Genomic DNA, 20,463 nt, shown 5'->3' on the forward strand with positions numbered 1-20,463 from the left:
AAAGGATCTTTGCTACTTCTCTTTAAATATCAACATATAATTTACAATATCACTGACACAGATTAAATAAAGAAGAAATATTTACACATGCAAATTTTTTGGCTTGATAGAAATCAGCTACATTGGAATAGAGCCATCTCTCATTCCAAGTTTCAGAATGCTATTACAATGGAATCACACTATCCACAGTTAACTGCATTAAGAGGCCATCTTCCAGTGCTGTAATGTGACACCTTATTTATGACAGTGATAACTTAAAAGCATCCTTGCATTGTGCTGATTTCCACTCAAATATACAGGTATACGCAGACTCATGCTAACTACTGCTCAGAAGATCTGAAGCTTTCCCTTCGATTCATCGAATTCACAAATGCCATTATCATTAATGCATTACCAGAGATAAAGCAAGACAGCTAAAAAAGCCCATTGATAGTCACCACGTGACTGTGCTGGTTTACACAGTCATATCACAGTTGGTAGCTGCAATGTTTATTTGAACTTAATGCTGATTAGGTTTGTTAGCTGCTCTCTTTTTGCAAACACATGCTAACCTAAATATACTCACCCTCATTAAGGCATACATGGCTTGTCAAGCACTTATTGTTGTTATTACCAATAAACAAAAATGTATGTTTCCCCAAATCTCATGCTGACATATGCTCTGTGTTTATGGAGCAAACTAAAGACTAATTCTAAAGTTATCTTCTGGTTGAGGATGTGACTCTGGCCCTGAGGACATACCTGGGTCTCAACATCTGTCAGCTTTCGGGTCTGCTCTGCAGTCTGAGACAAGAGACTGGTTCCTATCTCAAGCATGGTGGCCGTGTGGTTTTGAACCGCATTCTGTTGTATCTGGGCCATCTCCGACTTCATATTTTCCACAATGTAATTCTCAAGCTGCAAGCGATAAAGGACAAGACATGTTAGATTACAAGTAAGGCCTCCCTGTTGGGGCACGCAGTATTTACAACGACAAAACAAGACACAGCTGGCAGAGAAGCCATCTGGCAGAGAGCCTCTGCATATTGGGGAGTTGAGGAATGAAAGCAGAATGCACACCAATTCAGCGGCTAACAGACTCTGGATACACAGACACATACACATGGTAATCACAAATCATAATAAAATTTTTCACTTGGATCCCACTCTCCTGTTGTGGACATGACCTCATTTAACCCTCACTGTAAAATAGTGAATGAGGCTTCTCTCTCTCTCTCTCTCTCTCTCTCTCTCTCTCTCTCTCTCTCTTTCTCTCTCTCTCTCTTTCTCTCTCTCTCTCTCTTTCTCTCTCTCTCTTTCTCTCTCTCTCTCACACCTTCCTCTCCCATAGCCAAGGAAACAGAACATGGAAAAGCCAGCAATAAACCCCATGAATGCAGGTGACTTAGCAAATAACCCAGAAGTAAATCTTATTGCTTTGGTCTTTTGATTCTACCATGCTGATTACCCACCTTAGAAGAATTCAGCATCTTGCCTCTGTTTCGGGATTATAAGTAAAAGCAGGTCACATTGGGAGAAAAAGACAGGAAGTAGGAGGAGGGCAGGAACCCATGAAAAAAAACCTTTGAAAACACTGAAATGTCATCAGTGATGTACAGTATGATCAGCAGAGCCCAAGAGCTAGCTTTAAGCATTCTCCTTGCTCCTTTGAAAGCTCAAAAGGAAGGCACTGAAATTGCAGTTCATAAAACACCATACTTCTTGCCATGAGTAAAAGTTTTTCCTTTATGATACCATCTCAGAGGACACAATGAGCATTAAAATCATACTACAATAGGGGCCAATGAGAATTATTAAGTGGCTGACTAAGCAGGGGGGGCGGGGGGTTGTTAGGCACCTGGGAGAATGAAACAGCATGGACATTGCTTGAAGAATGCAGAAGCCAGCACTTCTCTGTCAGTGCACTTAACTCTTCTCCACTGCTGTGTGGTGAATGCATTTTATTACCTAATTTTTCATTGGGGAAACTACATCCCAGAGACGTCAGATCCAAGGCCACACACCACACATACAGCCAGTCTTGGACTTGAGCATGGAACTCCTTAACTCTCATACAAACACTTTTAACCACTTGGTAGCTCTGCCAAGTCTTGCTTAGCAAGCTGAGTTTGAAATCATTAACAGCTATTTGATTTTTATTGATTCAGTGAACTATAATGCATGCATATTGTAAGTTCTATTGTATCATTATCATGCAATAAATAGAGTCTTAAGTGTAAAGTCCCCTCTGAAACTTTGGCAGTTTCCTTTCTAACCCCAGCCATTGCATATTTCTACTTATCTAACTTGACTCTGGTCCAGATGAATGCGACTGAAATCACTTATATGATTGGTGATGAATTCTGAATTTGTGTTATGTCAATATAAGTCCACTCTCCTTCATTACAAATGCAAATAGATTATAAAAAGTCTGAAAGTTACTTTAACAAAATATATGGCCTCTGAGCCAAATCCTGGGTTTATTCTCATTAAATTACCTCATTTCAACAACCAAAGGCTAGGTTAGAGCAGTGAGAGTCTCTCATGTTGGGTTCCATTCCTTTTTTTATTTTATTTTAGATATTTTCTTTATTTACATGCGAATTTCTCCATTCCCAGTTTCCCCTCCAAAAAACAAAGAAACAAACAAAAACAACAAAAACAAACCCCTGTTGCCTCCCCCTTCCCCATGCCTGCCACCCTGCCCTCTCCCACTTTCTGGCCCTGGCATTCCCCCACACTGGGGCTCAGAACTTTCACAGGGCCGGTCCTTCACTGTCATTTGGGAAATTATCTTTGCCCCTTTCAAGAGTTAGTGCTTTGGGTGGAGTTAATCCATCAGAGCTCCTAAAGTATGTTCATGTTTGAAACTGGAAAACTACAGTGCTTTGCTTTTAGTTTACTATACAAGTTGCTCAAAAATGGGAAAGTATAGAAAGCTATGCCATTAAGCCCCAGTTTCACAATTCTTTACAAAAGAACATCCTTTGCCTCTGAGATTCTTAAACTAGCAACATAGATGCCATGTACTATACAGGTTCAATTTTGCCAGCACAAAATCAAAGCCAGCCTAAAAATAAAAGCAATGTAGGGAGTGAAAAGAGAGACAGAAAGCTGAGAGATGGGGAGATCCAGGTGATGCAGATCGAAGGAATGTTCGCAGCCCCTGGAACCAGGCATGGTTTTAATCAGATTGACCTTTGGACATCCACTTGTAAGTTGCATGATCCAATAATTTCCTTTGAGCAGCCAAGCTATTTTTTTCTTCAATCACATTGATTTATGTCTTAGCATAATCAAAAGATTATTGGCTTACTACATTTGATAGATGTGTAAAAGAAGCCCCTGACAGGCAAACATTAGTAGTATGATCCTTTGTTTTCCAGGATATTTGGGGTTTTTCTGGAAATTCTATAAAATGGCATGTGAGTTACCATCGTGAAGATAACAGCCGTTTATAGCTAACATTGATCATCTGTCTCTTACATGGCAAGCTTGAACTAAGCTCTTTCTCTTTATAGGATAAAATCATACAGTGTTAAACTCACAGAAATTTCCTGTGCTATGTTGTTTTAGAAGTGGAACAGTGGGAGCTTAGGAACCCTAAGTAACTCAGCTGTGATCATTAAAACTCCACAATTTTTTAAAAAAATTTTTTTTCACTTTTGGGTTAGCATACTTAACCATTCACCTATCAAACTATCTGGGGGACCTTATGTACTTTACATTTAACTACAGATTCCCTAATTATTTGTCAAAACTACAGGAGATTTTCAAAATGCAGATGATGTACAACATTCTAGAAAATTCCAACAAGACAGACTATATTCTAAAAATTGCCTTATAGCTCCCTGATTCAGCTGAGGAAGAAGTGCTTCTTAAAACATTGTCCATGGAAGAACCTCCTGTATGAAAACTGTTTGAAAACAGTTTGTCATTAAAGAAGGAACGAGAAACAAAATGGATATTATTGATATCACTAGCACATTGTTTTAATTCACCCAATTGCTAAGTAGGAAAAGGACTTTCTCAGTTTAAAATTTTGATTTATAAGCTATTCCAACATTACATTGTTCACAAAGTGGCTAGGGGCAAAAGAATTACTCACTAAGCCAACCAAACTTGTAATAGAGTGTCCAATTTCATGGTTTCAAGAAACTCAAATAATAATTTGACTTTCTAAGTAAATTTTCTTCCACTTCTGAGAAAGAATTCACCAATCAGTGGTCTCCATTACATTATATGCTTGATAATTATAAAATATCAGATAAAAAGTATCAGTTATTTTTTTTACACAACTGTTTCACAGAAAATGATTCCCAGTGTTCGTGTTGTTATAGACATGAAAGCAATGAGGTGCCCCAGACATTGTAGAGAAGGACACACTGGGGTTACACCAAGGTTCAGCTCTTTTGTGATCCTATTAACTGGTCAAATGCTGACCACTCATCACTACTGGGTTTCTCTATTAAATGCAGAACTTTTGAACATCATATGAAAATGACTATGTCATGACAATGTCTATCACAAACAGCAGGAACCTCCCAGTTTATCTGTCTCTGCTGTAGAAATAAAGGACATCCACACCCAGACAGAAATCCTCATCTAATCTTCTGAGATGCGTATAACTCTAGTTAATTATGTTTTAATCAAATGGGACTGCTATATCCATCACTAGCGGCCTTTTAGTGTGGAAAGTAATGGCACTTTTAAGTAGCAAGAACCAGATGCCATTGATTTAAAGGCTGAGGGGGAGGCTGCAGTCAAATATACAATGTGTGATGAATATGAAGCCTGCTTTCATCTTATCTCTAAACATTCCTCTAGATATAGAACTGTAAAATCCATGTCTTTGCTCCCGATCAGCCATGTTCAGGAGGTATTTGTAACAAATTTGATTGTCTTCGTATATCCTCTGAGGGCTCTAATATATATATTTACAGAAAAATAATGGCTACACCAAGGCTTAGTATTTTAAAAACATCTGAGGGATGAATTTAAGCTGAGAAGTGGCTAACCAGAAGAGCTGATGAATAATGTGGAGACATTTGAATGATAAAGGTATTTGGTTTATTACCACTGTCAGTGTCTCCCTCCAGAGTTTTATAAAGAATGGTCCAACAAAGGAAGAAAGAGGGGATACAGAATCTGGAAAAAATATCGAAATAGAAATCAATGATATCTTTAATGTAAAGAAATAGTGAGCTTTATAAAGAGATTTGGTATTTATAATGAACTTTCACAAAAATTCTCTCCCTTGATCCTTCTAGTAACCCTACAAAGGAAAAGGTAGTTCCATTTGCTTGTTTGAGAACCAGAGGCCTTAGATGACTTGATAGAAATCAAAGTGAGCAAGCTCCTCTACCGCCTGATGCCCCTGTCCCCTCAGAATTGTACACACTGGGTCTATTGCTAAATTGACTGACTGAGTGATTAATTAATTTCACTGGTAGTTCATGAAGATTCATTTACTTATGATCTATTTGGAAAAAAAGTCTTGGAGGGTGATTTTTTCACCCAGCTTTCCTATAGAGGCAGCCAAATGAATCTGAGGTGGGTCAGAGGCCCTAAGACCAGGTATCTGGAGAGCTTCATTTGTCAGTTATATTGATACAATTAGCATATCATATTTGTCCTGCCTATTGTATTATTCAGAAACTATGAAAACCATATCAAGAGAACAAAACAGCATAGGAAGCTTCTCCTGAAGTTAAATACGTTCAAAGATGTATCAACATGTAACTCATTTAGTGCTCACAATAGCCCAAATTGTGCTACTTTCTTAGTTCCCTAATACGACTAAGGAAGTACAGTGAGTTGCTTAGATGTAATATGCTGATGGCTAAGCAAGTCCATTTCTTTGAGTGAGGGTCAGAATAGCTAGCAGGTTTCACTTTATGAGTGAGGAAAAATCACCCCTCAAAAGCCAACACAGCACCACCACTATCACTGACAAATTATTTAGCACATGATATTCATGTAAGGGATATGTGAAATAGAATGCAAACAAATACTGGGATAAAACTTGTTCAAGACAATTTTGCCATTTGTAATTTAAATAGTGTACAGTAACTGATGACTATTATATTCTAAGAAATAAAGCAGTTGGTGAAAAATCATAATATCCAGTTAGCTATCAAATAGTAGTATTTTAAAAGAAGAAACCTTTTTTGAAAAGTTGAGGTTACAAGTTATTTGTAATTTCTTTATAAATTACGTATTTGTACCCAATGGCTAGCAGAGAATAAGAGGTAGACTGTTTTCCATCATGACAGCCATGAGTAAAATAGGCTCAAAATCTTTGTTAACTCATGAGAAGGACAGTCTCAGTGAGATTATGACATTTCTTGTATGTAGAATACATTTTTCAGCATGTCTGGTCTCAAACGATCTCTTCAAGTGACTTGAACAAAGAATATAATTCCTCTGTATAAGTCTTAAGAAAACAATATTTTAAATCCTATAAAAATCTGACAAAAGCATGTTGGTTTAAAATATGTTATAGATTAAGTGGACCCTTGTTGAAACAGGGTGCATATGGTATTACTCAGTTATGACCAAATAACCATGGAACAAAATAGATGAGTAAATATGGGAAAACAATAAAAAGGTAAAGCACTTCAAAAAATGTCTTTAATGTTGATGGTTTTATCTAATACTGTCATTTCATAAATCACTGACAATATTGAAAATTCAGCTATATCTAGGTTTATGGTCTTATAAAAATAAATGACTAAGGGCAACTATATTATTTTAAGGAATTTCTGCTATTAGGTTTCTGAATATACAACTTAATTTTTACTAAGTTTAAGATAATTATCTTCCTAGGCCATAAGTATATTTAGCCAACATCCAAAACAGTTTCTCTCCTCTCTCTTGCTGTGTTGTCCTGTATCTTGACATCAATCCTGTTAGTATCTGAGGCTCTTAGGATAAAAAACTTCACTTTATTGACACAGTGAGAGAAGTTCAAAGAAGTTGTAGAAAACAAAGTGGCAGAGATAATTAATGGCAGATACCAGGTTGCAGACAATTGATGACTGGGAAAATCGGTAAGATATTTGAAGGTTGGGCCAGCATTGGCTCCCAGATTGCTAGTCCACCTCACATGCCATATTAAAACCTGGCTCCTTGGCTTGGCTCCTATGTCTGCGGGTTGCTGGTTGGAGTCTCACATTTCCGAATGCCAATGTTCATGATCTAGACTCAATCTTTGCTTCCTGGCATTAAAGGCTTCCAGATTGTCAGTCATTGATCCCTATGAACTCACTGATTGATTTTTATGCATTACTCAATGAGCAGCAGAACAGAAATTGAACTCTATAGTTCTTCCAGCTCATTAGAATTATATCCCATATAAGTTCAGTGTTGTTTAATCATATGTGTGATAAGTATGTACTTTGATTTAAACTCGTGCCTAACTTCACAAAGACAGAATCTAGCCCAGTGGGAAACAAACATGCAGAAGTATACTGCCAGAGCTTACATTTGAGCATCTAGATTTCTTCCTATAAACATACCTATATCCGTCTACCAGGAACATATTCCCAGTTACTGATATTTAAAATGTGAGTGGATATTTGTTATATCACCCGCAAAGAAGTAGTGCCACATTACTGGGAAATTAACAAAAGACTTTCAAGAATGCTACAAAATCCTGATGAACAGATGCTCTTGCAAGAACTTTGATAATAGATATTTCAAATCAGTATTTTTGTACTTTTTCACAGAAAGTTACTATCATTTGTTTAAACAAAAGAGAAATTACCTGGACCCAACCACATTTTACTGTCTTAGAACCTCTTTTACACTCAGCCTCTCATACCCTGAAGATGTCATAGTTAAGAAATTAGTGTCTGCTTAATTTTCCCTCTATATATTTTCAAGGGGTGATGATATGTGAACAGCATCTGAAGCCAAAAAGGAGTCAGATAGCTGGAGTTTATTCCAAGTCCAATCATTGGTATACTCCATAATCTTTAGCAAGGCATTCAAAGTACATGGGCATAAGAACTTCATCTACTAAATAAAAGATTCCTAGAGTTCTTCCTGGGGTTTTTCACATAACGTTCTTTAGAACTCCTGTTGTGAGACATGAATCTGTACAATTTCAATTAGTTTAATTTATTATGGAAGAAATAAGCAGGGATGTATCTATTAATATCTATAAAATGTGTCCTACCATGTCCTTATTGGCAGTACAGAAGCCACAGTACCAGAAACACAATAGAAAAGCTCTGTGTCAACTCTTCAGTGCAGGCACATCTGTTTTAAGATAAAGAGTAAGAACATCTGAATCTCTTAATCCCCAGGCACCATTCTGTCCAAAAGACATTCATTGTCCTTTTCCTGCAAAATATGGTTTTCCTTCTGTGTTTTTTTCTCTCAATGAAAAAACTACTACTACACCTATCTGCCCTCCGAGCCCAGGCAATCCTCTTGTCAATTCTTCATCTACTCCAGTCAATCTCTTGAAGGTAGCCTGGATCTGTGCTCCCACTTGCTTACTCCCTACATTATCCCTTTATCCTCACAGCCTCCAGCTGAGGTCAGACTCATCATTTTTCTTCTAGATCTGTTAATGACTACATAACTGGTCTCTTGACTCCAGATTTGCTTTCCTCAATCCATCATCCACAGTGTAACTGGAGAGGGCTATCTAAGCACAAACTTTTCATTCAAGGCTGAAACTATTTTAATGGTGCCTGCTATCTGTCAGTCAAATCACATCTCTTTAATCAGTATAGAAGTTTTTTCTTTTATTTGATTTCTTTGACTTATTCATGTGTATATGTGTAGTATGTGTGTGCAGTGTACATACATGGAGCTGTATGGGTGTCTATAGAAGCAAACGTTGGCTGTCAGGAGTGCTTTCTACTGTGTTCCCAGGAGACAAGGTCTCTCATTGAGTTTGGTGCTAGGCAGCAGCTAATAATCTCCCATCATTCTTCTGTGTCTGTCCCTCACAGCATTAGAGTTATGAATATATGTGCAAACACACATGGAATTTTATATGGTTGCAGAGGATTCAAACCAGGGTCTCCATCCTTATATAGCAAGCATTCTTAACCACTAAATTACAACCCTAACATCTCTTCTTAACTCAGTCTTATACTATGACTTGTCAAATCTCCAGGCTATTTATTATTCATCAAATATTAATTTATTTTGTTCTACAAAATGTTTTTGTAAAAGACCTTGAGACTAACATTTTTCACCTACTTGAGCTAGGTCTTGTTGTTTAAAATACAATTCAACTTTCTCCTCTAAGAACTCTTTTGGACACACCATAGTGTACAATAAAATACCATTAAGTCATAAACATGCACAAAGAAGCAATATGAGCCAAAAATTCTACAGAGATACCATTGAATCCATTTTGTTGTTGACCATCTACTTCTGGGCACGGGGCCTTTCCTTAAGTGTGGTTTATATACCCAGTAAGACTCCATTGGAGAAAAATATTATTCCCTTTGTTTCCTTTGTGAAGTGCTTGTTAATTGAAGAGAGCTTCTTGATTAGGGATGGGGAATGAGTCCACTTCTCTCTCTCAGCAGTGCAGCCATATCTGGCTTGAACATACTCTATCCATGTTGTCACAGTGTCTGGGATTTCATATGTGTATCAGTCCTGTTGTGTCTGGAAGACACTGCCTCCTTGGTATCTTCCATCCCATTGGCTCTTACAGTCTTTCTGAGCCCTGGGGGAGGAGTTTGATGAAGATATCTCATTAGGACTGCGTATTCCTAATGTCTCTCATTCTTCAATAGACATTGAGTCTCCATATGTCTGTATGTGTATATACACATATACATATGCACATATACATACACATACATATGCATATATGTGCGCGCGCGCACACACACACACACACACACACACACACACACACACACACACATACACACATATTCCTGGAAAACCTGAGAGGTAGGAAATAAGGAAGGTCATCAAGAGACTCTGACCAAACATAGGGAACTGTGTTTGCTGAAGCAAACTGACTTTCTGAACCACATCCTGGAATTTGCTTCTCTGGAAATCAAGTGATAAATCAGTAAGAAACCAGAGCATGTCACTGAGGCCACACAGGGAGGACAAGAACTTGATGCTAGATTTTCAATATGATTCATGTTCAAGGATCAAAATGCATTTTCCATATTTTCAAACATGATAAGCATAAATTCATATACACATACATACATACATACATACATACATACATATACACATTTATTGTTTACATGTTTTCTCATAATTCTAACCTACATGTATGTGACTCTATATTCATGTTTCTTAGGCTCATTTCTATGTAGCCTTTTGTTGTTGTTAAAGATCCAATGAAAGTAATAAATACATATTTTTCCTTTGGAATATTTGCTGAAAAATTATACAAATTCAACTGCATGTTTGATGGTGTATTTTTTTGGACTTATTTTTTTTAAGAGAGAGAAGAAACATGGACCTGGGTAGGTAGGGAGAAAAAGGGTCTGGGAGAAGTTGTGGGAGAGGAAAGAATATGATTGAAATATATAAAATGCTCAAAAAATTTAACATTAGAAACATGTGAAGTACTGAAACATTACATAGTAACACATAAATATGTACTATTTTATATAACCATTAAATGTTTAATTATTAAAACTAGTAAAAAAACTTAATTGCTATAGATGATATTTGTTAATCTTTAGCATCAACCCCAGTATACTACTTAAAAACCTAGCAATCCTATTCTTAAACTCTGTTTATATTTAAATGAAAAGAAGGTAGACAAACCACAAAATAACATAGCATGCCTGTTTTTCTAGCAGTTACACATACTGTACAAAATGCATTCTAGTTTACTTAAACAAAGAAACAAAGTATCTCCTGTGAACAGTAGACCACCTGTGCAGAAAATAGGTTATGGGGATAGATAGATAAAATGGAGAAATTCTACTCTAAGATAAAACTTCTACATAACAACATCTTTTTCCAATAACAGGTAACAGAAATGAAAATAATAGTGTAAGATGGGCCATTTTAAAGGGAAATTACATTAAATGAAATATCTCAGGACATACTGTGAAATCTAACATTCAGTAGATGATCATGTATTCTATATCAGAATATAGTCTTCATTTAGGGATTTGTAGATTTTTCAAAAACATCACTGGTAAGTAGGAAGTTGTCATCATTTATCTCTGGTATTTTGCATGAAATTTAAATGGCATTGGTTCTTAAACTTCACTCTGGTATAACATCTTTGTTCAGCCTTCTGACTTTTGAAAATTTCCTTTCTACTCATGCTATTACTTTTCATAAATAAGTCTTTCTACTTGTTGTCTTTATCGTTCAGGATGTATCTCAAATGTAAAGCTTCAAATTACTCTTTCTTCAGCTAACACAGGATAAAGAAATGATACAATTGTGTGTGTGTGCCCATCTTTTTATATGTTTTCTCCTACAATATGGGATTACTTTACTGGGCTTGCAATAAGCCTGCACAATCATAAAACTATCAATGACATTATATAAGAAACATTCCAGGAATAATATGTAAGGTCCAACTATTTCTTCTTCAATCATATTTTTGGGTAGTTCTTATTTAAATTGCCCTTGGGAAAATAGGATGAAACTGTTAATTTAAAGAATTACAATAGAATAATGATTGCTGACATCTTATACATATTTTAAAAAATATACATTTTTCTCCTATTGATCAAAAGACTACAGACCCTAGGCATCATATGTTCATTCACACAGACAATTTGGTGCTCTGGGACTGTTTTCCAGTGTACTATTGGATATGAGCTAAAGTTGACATTGTGATAAAGCACATGTGCATTGTGCAGGCACATATGTATACATTCATCTACACAAATACAGCCAGATGAAAATTTTTAATGTTGCTCATATATGTACCATTATAGGGCTGACCACTTGGATTAGATAACCTATCAGTTGCTCTTCCCTCAAGAAGGTTGATTATATTTCTCTCAGTAGCCATTAATTGCCTGTATAGCCTTTCCTCTAAAGGAAGGGTTTTGTGAGATTCCCCCACCCATGTTGTCATGGCCAGCTAGTGTTGTCATATTGCAGGTCTGATTGAGGTATCCTTATTGTTGAGATTTCATGGGTGTTGATCATCATACAAAAGACACTATCTCACAACTGATGTCCTGATCCTCTATCAATTACAATCTTTCTGACTCCTTCTTCTGTGATCTTGGTGTCTTGGGTATAAGGGTTGTGTTACAGAGGTATCACTTTGGGCTTAGCATCCCATGGTCAATTGTCTGTGTTTTGAACAAATGTGGAATTCTGTAATGGTCTCCTTCTGCTAAAAAGGAAGCTTCTTTGATGGGAGATTGGTGAGAGCTACTCTTATGTGTGGCTATAAGGATGAGTATTTAAAACATACTTAGAAATTATACTAGTTCTTAATCACATGCATGACCTAACCAGGCATGGTCATTGTCTAGGTTTACAATATCAGGCGTAAATCCCACCCCCCTATTAGTGGACATTAGGACTAATTAGAAAGCTATTGGTTGCATCAAGATATAAGTGTTACTATTGTGCCTTTAAAATTCTTTCATGCAGGTTAGTATCCATTACAGATGAGTACAACTATTAATTCCTTTTCTCCCTTGGCAACTTGCATGTGTCTTTCCAGTGCTATGAGCTTGGCCTGAGGAAGGCCAAGATATGAGAGATACAACATTGTTACTATGAATCTCCTGTTGGAAATATGAGCTGACTTCAGAAACAGGGTCTTCCTTCAAGGTCTAGAAAGCAACTATAGGCAATGGCAATAGTTTGTAGTATGTTGGAAGTCTCCTTCAGTCTCCTAATCAACAACCCAGAGGAAATTTTTCATGTCTGCTACTGGAGTTCTGGTTATACAGTCTACAACTCTTGCAGAGAGCATTATCACTCTACGTGGCTTAAGTTCATTCAAACTATGTGTACATGTTTTTAAATAACCATAAAATTGTATGTTTCATTATGGGATTTTTTAGAAATCCTTAGTATTATATATTCCCCCTCCCACTTCTTCCTCTGTCTTTGCTTTCTTCCCTAGAGATATTTTTTGAAATCATATAGTACCCATAACACATTACATGGGCCTACAATATATTCAACAAATACTTCATTTTGACATATCTGTTTTGTATATTTTATCTTTTCGTAGGAAATAAAACATTGCATAGATGACCAGAATGTTTTCTGCTACCCAGCCAAAGATAAACTTTATTTTAAACTTCAAGTTGCCTTTTTACTATGTAAGTACATACCCAAAATTATACACCATAGTGATTAACATGTTCTTAATATTTATAAAAGAATTCTTTGCATGACTAATTGTAAGGTTCCTTCAAATGCTTTATTTTTGATCAACACTATGCTCATTGGATATAGTAAGCATATTAGTTATATAGCTTTATAATGAATTAAGTGACTGAGTTAGGTTAAAAAGTTCTGACTGTTAGTAAAATATAGCTGTAGTCTGACCCCTCTGGAGAGAAGCTTAAAGCCCTTTGGGTTCGTGGTATGCTGAGTTCTATCTCAGATGCAAGAAGGAATGCATTACTTCTCAAATTCTCACAAAGCCCCCAGGATTTCTTCTCTGAGGAACTGAAAGGAAGCTGTGTGATGAATCTTCCCCCACTTAAAAACTGCATCTCACGAATCTGAATGAATATTTTTATTTTTGGCAAATAGCTATTTCCCAGAGAGAGCAATTAAGGGTTGAGAAGAAAAAAGAAACAAGTTACCAGAACTAAAAATTGATTGTATAGTTCTTCTCAAACATAAATTACTACATCAAGGGTTTAAAATAACCACAACCACGACTAGAAAGACAGCGTTCCCAACATCTTAAGCTTCTATTGAGAATAAGGCTAGATTTTAAGGTACAAAGTGACTAAAAACTACTAGCTCTTCATGACTCAAGGAAAACCCCATTTCTTCCTTTACATAATGAACAGCATACAATGTGATATATTAAGCATGTTCTAAGTTATGGTAAGCATATTCAGAAGCACATTTGTGTGCATTGGAAGAAGAAAACCTATGAATGGTTCCTACCTCTTGCTACTGCAGGAATAAATGAATTGCGTTTTCTTTAACAAATGGTTTGGTATTTTCTACTTTCCTTATGAAAACAAGAGTTTAATTTTACAGTCATAGCAGAAAAATGGGACAGAGAATCCAATGTGGTCAGAGTGCCTTCTTCTCTAGCAGTGGTTACCACCTATCACCCTTGAATGGATCCTGGGACAAGAAATCATGGATAGCAATGCAGTCCTGTCCATGGACAAGCTCCCCTCTCCCCAGTGAGTTCTTTTCCAATATTGTCCTCCAAATCTCATCACATTGATTCCCTGGCTTCACAGGGAAGAACACACATACACACACACACACACACACACACACACACACACACACAAAATCTAAATAGCAGAAACAACTTAAATTATCTCCACCAAGAGTGATTATCAAGGGTCAGACAATGGCTACGTTCTTTAGCTATTATTACCTTTATTTTTAATTTTTTTATTGCTTTATATATATTGATGTTTGCCTATATACATATATATATATACATATATGCATACATATATATACACACATGCATACATATATATGTATACACATGTATGTACATGTGTGTGCATTGCATGTGCATATGTGTGTATGTGTGCATGTGTGTGTGTGTGTGTGTGTGTGTGTGTGTGTGTGTGTCTGTGTTTCTGTGTCTGTGTCTGTGTGGTGCCTACAGATGTCAAAAGAGATTGTTAGGTGGCCTGACACTGGATTTATAGAGAGTTATGTACTTCCATGTGAGTTCTGGAGTTTAACCTAAGTCCTTTGGAAGAGCAGCCAGTGCTTGGAACTATTGAATCGCCTCTCTAGCCCCTAGATATCTCCTTCAATTATCTTCCCAGCCATCCTGTAGAACAGGCATGGCTGTGATCACAGAATGATCAAAGAGGAGAAGGCAAGTGCCAAGACCAATCATAGCATATGTGTTATAATCAGGGTTCCAACCGAAGTCTGTCTAGAACCCATACCATCTGTGTGCATCTCAGTCCCCAGCTCCTTGGTTGGTGCAGTATGTATGTATATCCATAAGTATGCATGTGTGTATATATATATATGTATATGTGTATATGTGTATGTAACAGCCTTGTTATGTTGCCTGGATCCCAAAGGTAAGCAATAAAGAATCCTAAGAGTTGGTAATCAGCTTCCTACAGGAATAAACAAAAATCATTATACTTATTTGGTCTTCCAGCAACAATGAAAATTCCCCTTCACTACTATCCTACTGAAAGAATAAGTAGGTCAAGATATAAAGATATAGTATACTATTTGAGGCCTTTGAAACACAGCATAAATATGTAATGACTTATTCTTTCCTCACCAGCATAGCTGCATGCGAATTTAGCTACATTAATTATGCTCGCTGAAAAGTACTAGTGCTTTCTCTCATCTACTCATCTAGAACAGAGATACCATCAGGAATATGCACATAGTTTAATACCATGCCTGTTCCCCAATTCATTATACCATCACTCTTCATATAAACTTGAACGTAAAATAAACAATCTCTAACACTCATATAGGTACTTACCTGAAAAAAAAATTCTTAGAGAAAAACATCAGTCATTTGATTTTTAAAAGTTTGCCAACAGAATCCAATCGACAATCTTAAGAACACTTTGCTGAGCTAAGGCACACTGTTTCTAAACTGAAGCTACTCAAATAAAGACCAATTAGTCACGATCTTCTGAACTGTGAAAGGGTCAATTTTTTGAAAGAAAAATACATATACTCAGAAAATCTTCATTAGTACATATGTATAATACTCACTCTGACCAGCTAGCTATAAAGGTTTGTTATATTTACAGTAGGGGAGCTAAAGACATGGCTCAGTGACTAAGAGCACTGGCTGGTCTGATGGACCTAGGTTGGATTTCCAACACCCACATGATAGCTCATAGCCATTTGTAAGTCCCATTCCAGGGAATCTAACACCATATTCTCGCCTACAAGGACAACAAACACACACAGACACATGCAGATGTTCCTATGTATACATATTTTATTTAAGAAAGTTATTAAAAACTTTTTCACATTGATGTCATAAATATTTAGAGTCTCCTCAGCCTTTGGACAGTGGAGAAAAGTCATACTGAAGTCACTCATTCAGGTGGAATCGTGCAGCAAGTAGGGCTATCTTTAGCCTGGTGTTCAGAGCTTTCAGAATGTATCACCGGGGGAATCTAAGAGATGCACTTGCTATTACTAATCTCCATAGGAACTTTATGGTCTTTCACTTCTTGGAATACATATTTCTCACCAGGAGATCACACAGACTGATTATGCATGACCTCAGACCCTATGTTCTCAGGAATTGCTGCCATGCTCAAGTGAAATAAGGAAGGTCAAAATATTTGTCCAGTTGCAAGGTGCTTGGAAACATCAGGTACTTCTGCTTTCATGGACTTAGCAAAGGGGAAGTGTTTTTAGAATATAGTAGAGGGGTGAACTCCTAGTGTAACTATGGAGAGTCGTCAAGAGAGGGCAACAGCAGCTGTGTTAACCATTCTTCTAGTTTTTCAAGTCCATATCTACCTCCAAGTGAGAAGCAGTCCATGACTGGCAGTAGGATGAAGAGGGAGGATAGAATTCCGAAGGTTTGTGTGGAAGTGTTTCAACAGCTTGATGTTTGTTTGTTTGTTTAGGTTTTCTGATTAATTTGTTGGTTATTGATGGTAACTATCAAATGGAAGTGATTACAGTACAAATGCAGCATTAAAATTGCAAAGATGGTGCTGGCCTTTGTTGTTCTCTACCAGCAATTTGAATGACACTGGCAGGCTCCAACCAGTGTTGCCCTTTGAGGTAACAATGCCTCCATGCAGATAGATTGATGTCTAGAATTAATTAAACCTCAGGGGCATCCTTGTGAATGTTTGCCTGATGTATTAAACATTCTAATTGAAGGAGCATATGGGGACACCTCTTTTGTGACATTCTATTAATGTGTCTGCTGCCACAGCACAGCTGGGGGCAGAAAATACTGAGCCCCATCTATACATGGTTATGGCTAGTGGTGTATGTACTTGAATGTCTTCATTCTGTGAGCATTGAAGTGTCATCTTAAAACCAGATTCTTATTAGAAAAGGAACCTTTATTAAAGGAACATTAAGATACTCTAACTTCTAAAAATCTAGTCACTGGAACCAAGTAGGCTGGGCTGGTTCAGCTCACCAGAAAACACATATTTCATGAAATCTCTTAGAAGGCCACCTTCTTAAACAGTGGCCTTCTTAAACACTGTGGCCACTGAATGTGGGGGTCTGGAAACATTGGTCAGTAATGAAAAGTTTGTGAGTACGCAATAATCAAGTATTAATTCAAATGTGAATGCAGTGATTCAGAGGTGTTTCTGGAAGTACTCCGCTGGGAAACATTGGACTTCACGGCAGCCTTCCTTTTGAATCCACCACATGCATATTTTACATCATGCATGCTCTAACAACACCACAAATGCCAGTGAACATCCACTGAAACATCTCGCCTGTTGCATAAGGGGAACTGCGCTGTTTTATGTTGTAAAATAAAGTTAATTATTTAATCACAGAAAACAGACTTTTAATGTTTTCCTACCTTCACAAATCACCATGCTAATATACTTTTGAATTATTTTATGTTTTGAAGTTTTGGGGTTTAAATATCTGTGTTTCTGACAATTATTTTTTCTAAAAATGTTAAGTGAATTCAGAACAGAATTTTCAATTATTTCTGAAATGCTCCTCAACATAGTTCTGACATCCTGTTCTAAATATTTGTGTGGAACATCCTTCCCAGCACTATAAGATAAATATATCAAAACATCAGTCAATTCCAAAAGAGCATTGAAGATGTTCTATACATTTCAGTACAAAATATTCAGTCAAGGTTATTTGTTTGTATAGAAATAAACAAGTAACACTCATCTCATTATTATGAAAAAATTCTTGTTTCAGTATTTAATACTTGATAAAATTGTGCATATACTAAAGAACTGTCATAAATTATATTTAAAGTTTATAAATAGTAAGTATTCTATTTCCAAACTAATTGTACATTCTATATGTTCAGGGTCTCATGAAATATCTCTGATATAAAGAGGCTATGACCTGAAAGGTGCTAAGAAGTCTTGGGCTATGGAAGCTTTCTCTTGTGTTTTACTATGAACCACAGTAAGTTAAGGCAAAGATTTAATGCAAGAAAGAACTAATATCAAACATATAAACATAGATACAGACCACATACACACAGTCACACACACACACACACACACACACACACACACACATACACACACAAACTTTCAAAAAAAGATACTTATCATAATAGTATAGGGACCATTTGAAGCACAAATCTGCTACCTTGATTTCTGTTCATTTTACTTCACTTATACTAGAAAGCTCAATGCCTTTAAATTTTTTCTCAGCCTACTAAATTAGTTCAGATCAAAAACACTAGACTGGAGGCCAGTGCTTTGTTTACTATCTGTTACTTTCTCACTATGTGTTCTGAAATGTGCTAAATAGTTTGTTCACTATGTCACCAAGTCCTCAAGCAACCATCAGAGACCAGTACTTAAATGTCTATTTTATAAATGAGGCCTTCAAGATGAAAATTATCCCTGTTTATAGATCCAGGAAAGTGGAGATTATAGACTATAAGCCAGTTCCCTCTAGCTTTTTAAAAATTTGTTTATTCATTCACCCTACTTTCCAATATCAGCTTCCCAGTCTCCTTCCTGCACCCCTTACACAAAACTTCCCTGCCACACTTTTCTCCCTTTCTCTTTGAGAAGGGGTAGCCCCCTCTAGATATCACCCCAGCACCCATTATAATCTCTATACCCTATACCCCCAGGCCATCAAGTTGCTGCAGGACTAGGCACATCCCCTCCCACTGAAGCTGGATAAGGCAGTCCAATTAGGGAATGGGCTTCACTAGCAGGCAGGTCAGGGAGAGCTCCATCTCCTATTGTAGGGACCAAGCTGCTCATTGGCTCCATATGAGGACTTTCTAATTTTAATTCCAAATTGTACTTATAGAGTCAAAACATGAAGATAATACAGTAGGAAAGGCTAGGTAGCATCTATCTAGTGCAGCACAAAGCTATCACTACATAAATAAATTAAATAATAGACAGATAGATAATAAACAAACATCCACCTGCGTGAGGCCATATAGACAGACAGGAAGCCAGGCAGGCAGGCAGACAGACAGACAGATACATAATAAATGGCAGAGGAACATGTATCCATGTGCATGAGGTCACAGTTCAACCACACACATCATTCTTCTGGTGCTGTCTACCATTTTATTTTGATACACGTTCTCTTCCTGGTAAGGGATTCATTCAGGTTCACTGCCCAGCTAGCCCAAGAAATTCGTCTCTGTCTTGCAGCTCTGCGATTATAAGTTTGAGCCATTCTGTCTGCCTTTTTTGCATGGGTTCTGGGACTCCTACTCAGGTCCTCATGCTGGCAGTATGAGAGCATTTAACTGCCTCGCTATCTTCTCAGTCTTCAAGTTGATAGTTTATACATGAGTACAATAAAACAACATATTTCAGCATGTGAACATGTGTGCTGCCAACAAAATTGATTGCTGTTACTTTTATTTTTCCAATTGCAAAATTTACTTTTGTACTGATATATGTAAATAATTCAGAGAGAGTCAGGTTGATATTTAATGCCATATAATTGGTTTATAGATCACTAATTTGGAAATGAGTCATCCATTCTCACATATAAACCAAAACATAAAGTATCATTATGATAAAGATAATCTGTGGTTGATAATGGTGGTGTGTTTGTGATATATGTATTCTATTTTTGAATTCACCACCACCTATTGTCCCTGTGTGCTTGCTTGTGTGTGCATGAGTGCCTGTATGTCTTTCTGTCACTCGGCCAAACCCTACTCATTTATTTTGAGTGGAGATAATAGTAGGAAATGCTATGGAGAACTAAAGATTTCTCTTTACCCTGAGTTCATGAGCTTGAGAATAGATCTTTCCAGACCTAGTAAAGTTTCAAAAACTATAGTTCCTGATATTGCCCCATGTTGTTCAGGCATCCCCGGATCCCTGAAACTCACAAACTATGTGAGATAATTGATTATCCCAAGCCAATGTATTTTTTCTGATTTCTTTTTAGACAGCTACAGATAAGAAGAGCAAGCAGTTACAGACCTTGAAGGATGGCAGCCCAGCAAGGCTTTCTCCGATGTATTACATAGAGTATTTAAAACATAAAATCAGACTGCAAAGTAACAGACTATGTAGGTCAGGGGAGAAAACAACAAAGAAAATTCAATCCTGAATTATGGGGACAGTCTGACAGTTTACTTCTGGCTTTGAGTTAACTCCAGAGTGCATGCTACAGACTGTTGAGGCAGTTTATGGATAATTGAGTTCTTAA

The 20,463-nt window shown here is 36.9% G+C and overlaps 1 protein-coding gene across 4 annotated transcripts in view; it reads right to left on the reverse strand.

The window, feature by feature from the left end:
* Window positions 1-20,463, reverse strand: part of Angpt1 (angiopoietin 1) — a 247,699-nt gene that overhangs the window by 98,158 nt on the left and 129,078 nt on the right. For all 4 annotated transcript variants that reach the window (XM_031359760.1, XM_031359759.1, XM_031359762.1 and 1 more), the window contains exon 2: window positions 742-897. In XM_031359760.1, coding sequence (XP_031215620.1) covers window positions 742-897 — 156 coding nt within the window. The remainder of the gene's footprint in view (window positions 1-741; window positions 898-20,463) is intronic.

This window comes from Mastomys coucha, unplaced genomic scaffold, assembly GCF_008632895.1.
Source record: "Mastomys coucha isolate ucsf_1 unplaced genomic scaffold, UCSF_Mcou_1 pScaffold7, whole genome shotgun sequence".
NCBI lineage: Eukaryota > Metazoa > Chordata > Mammalia > Rodentia > Muridae > Mastomys > Mastomys coucha.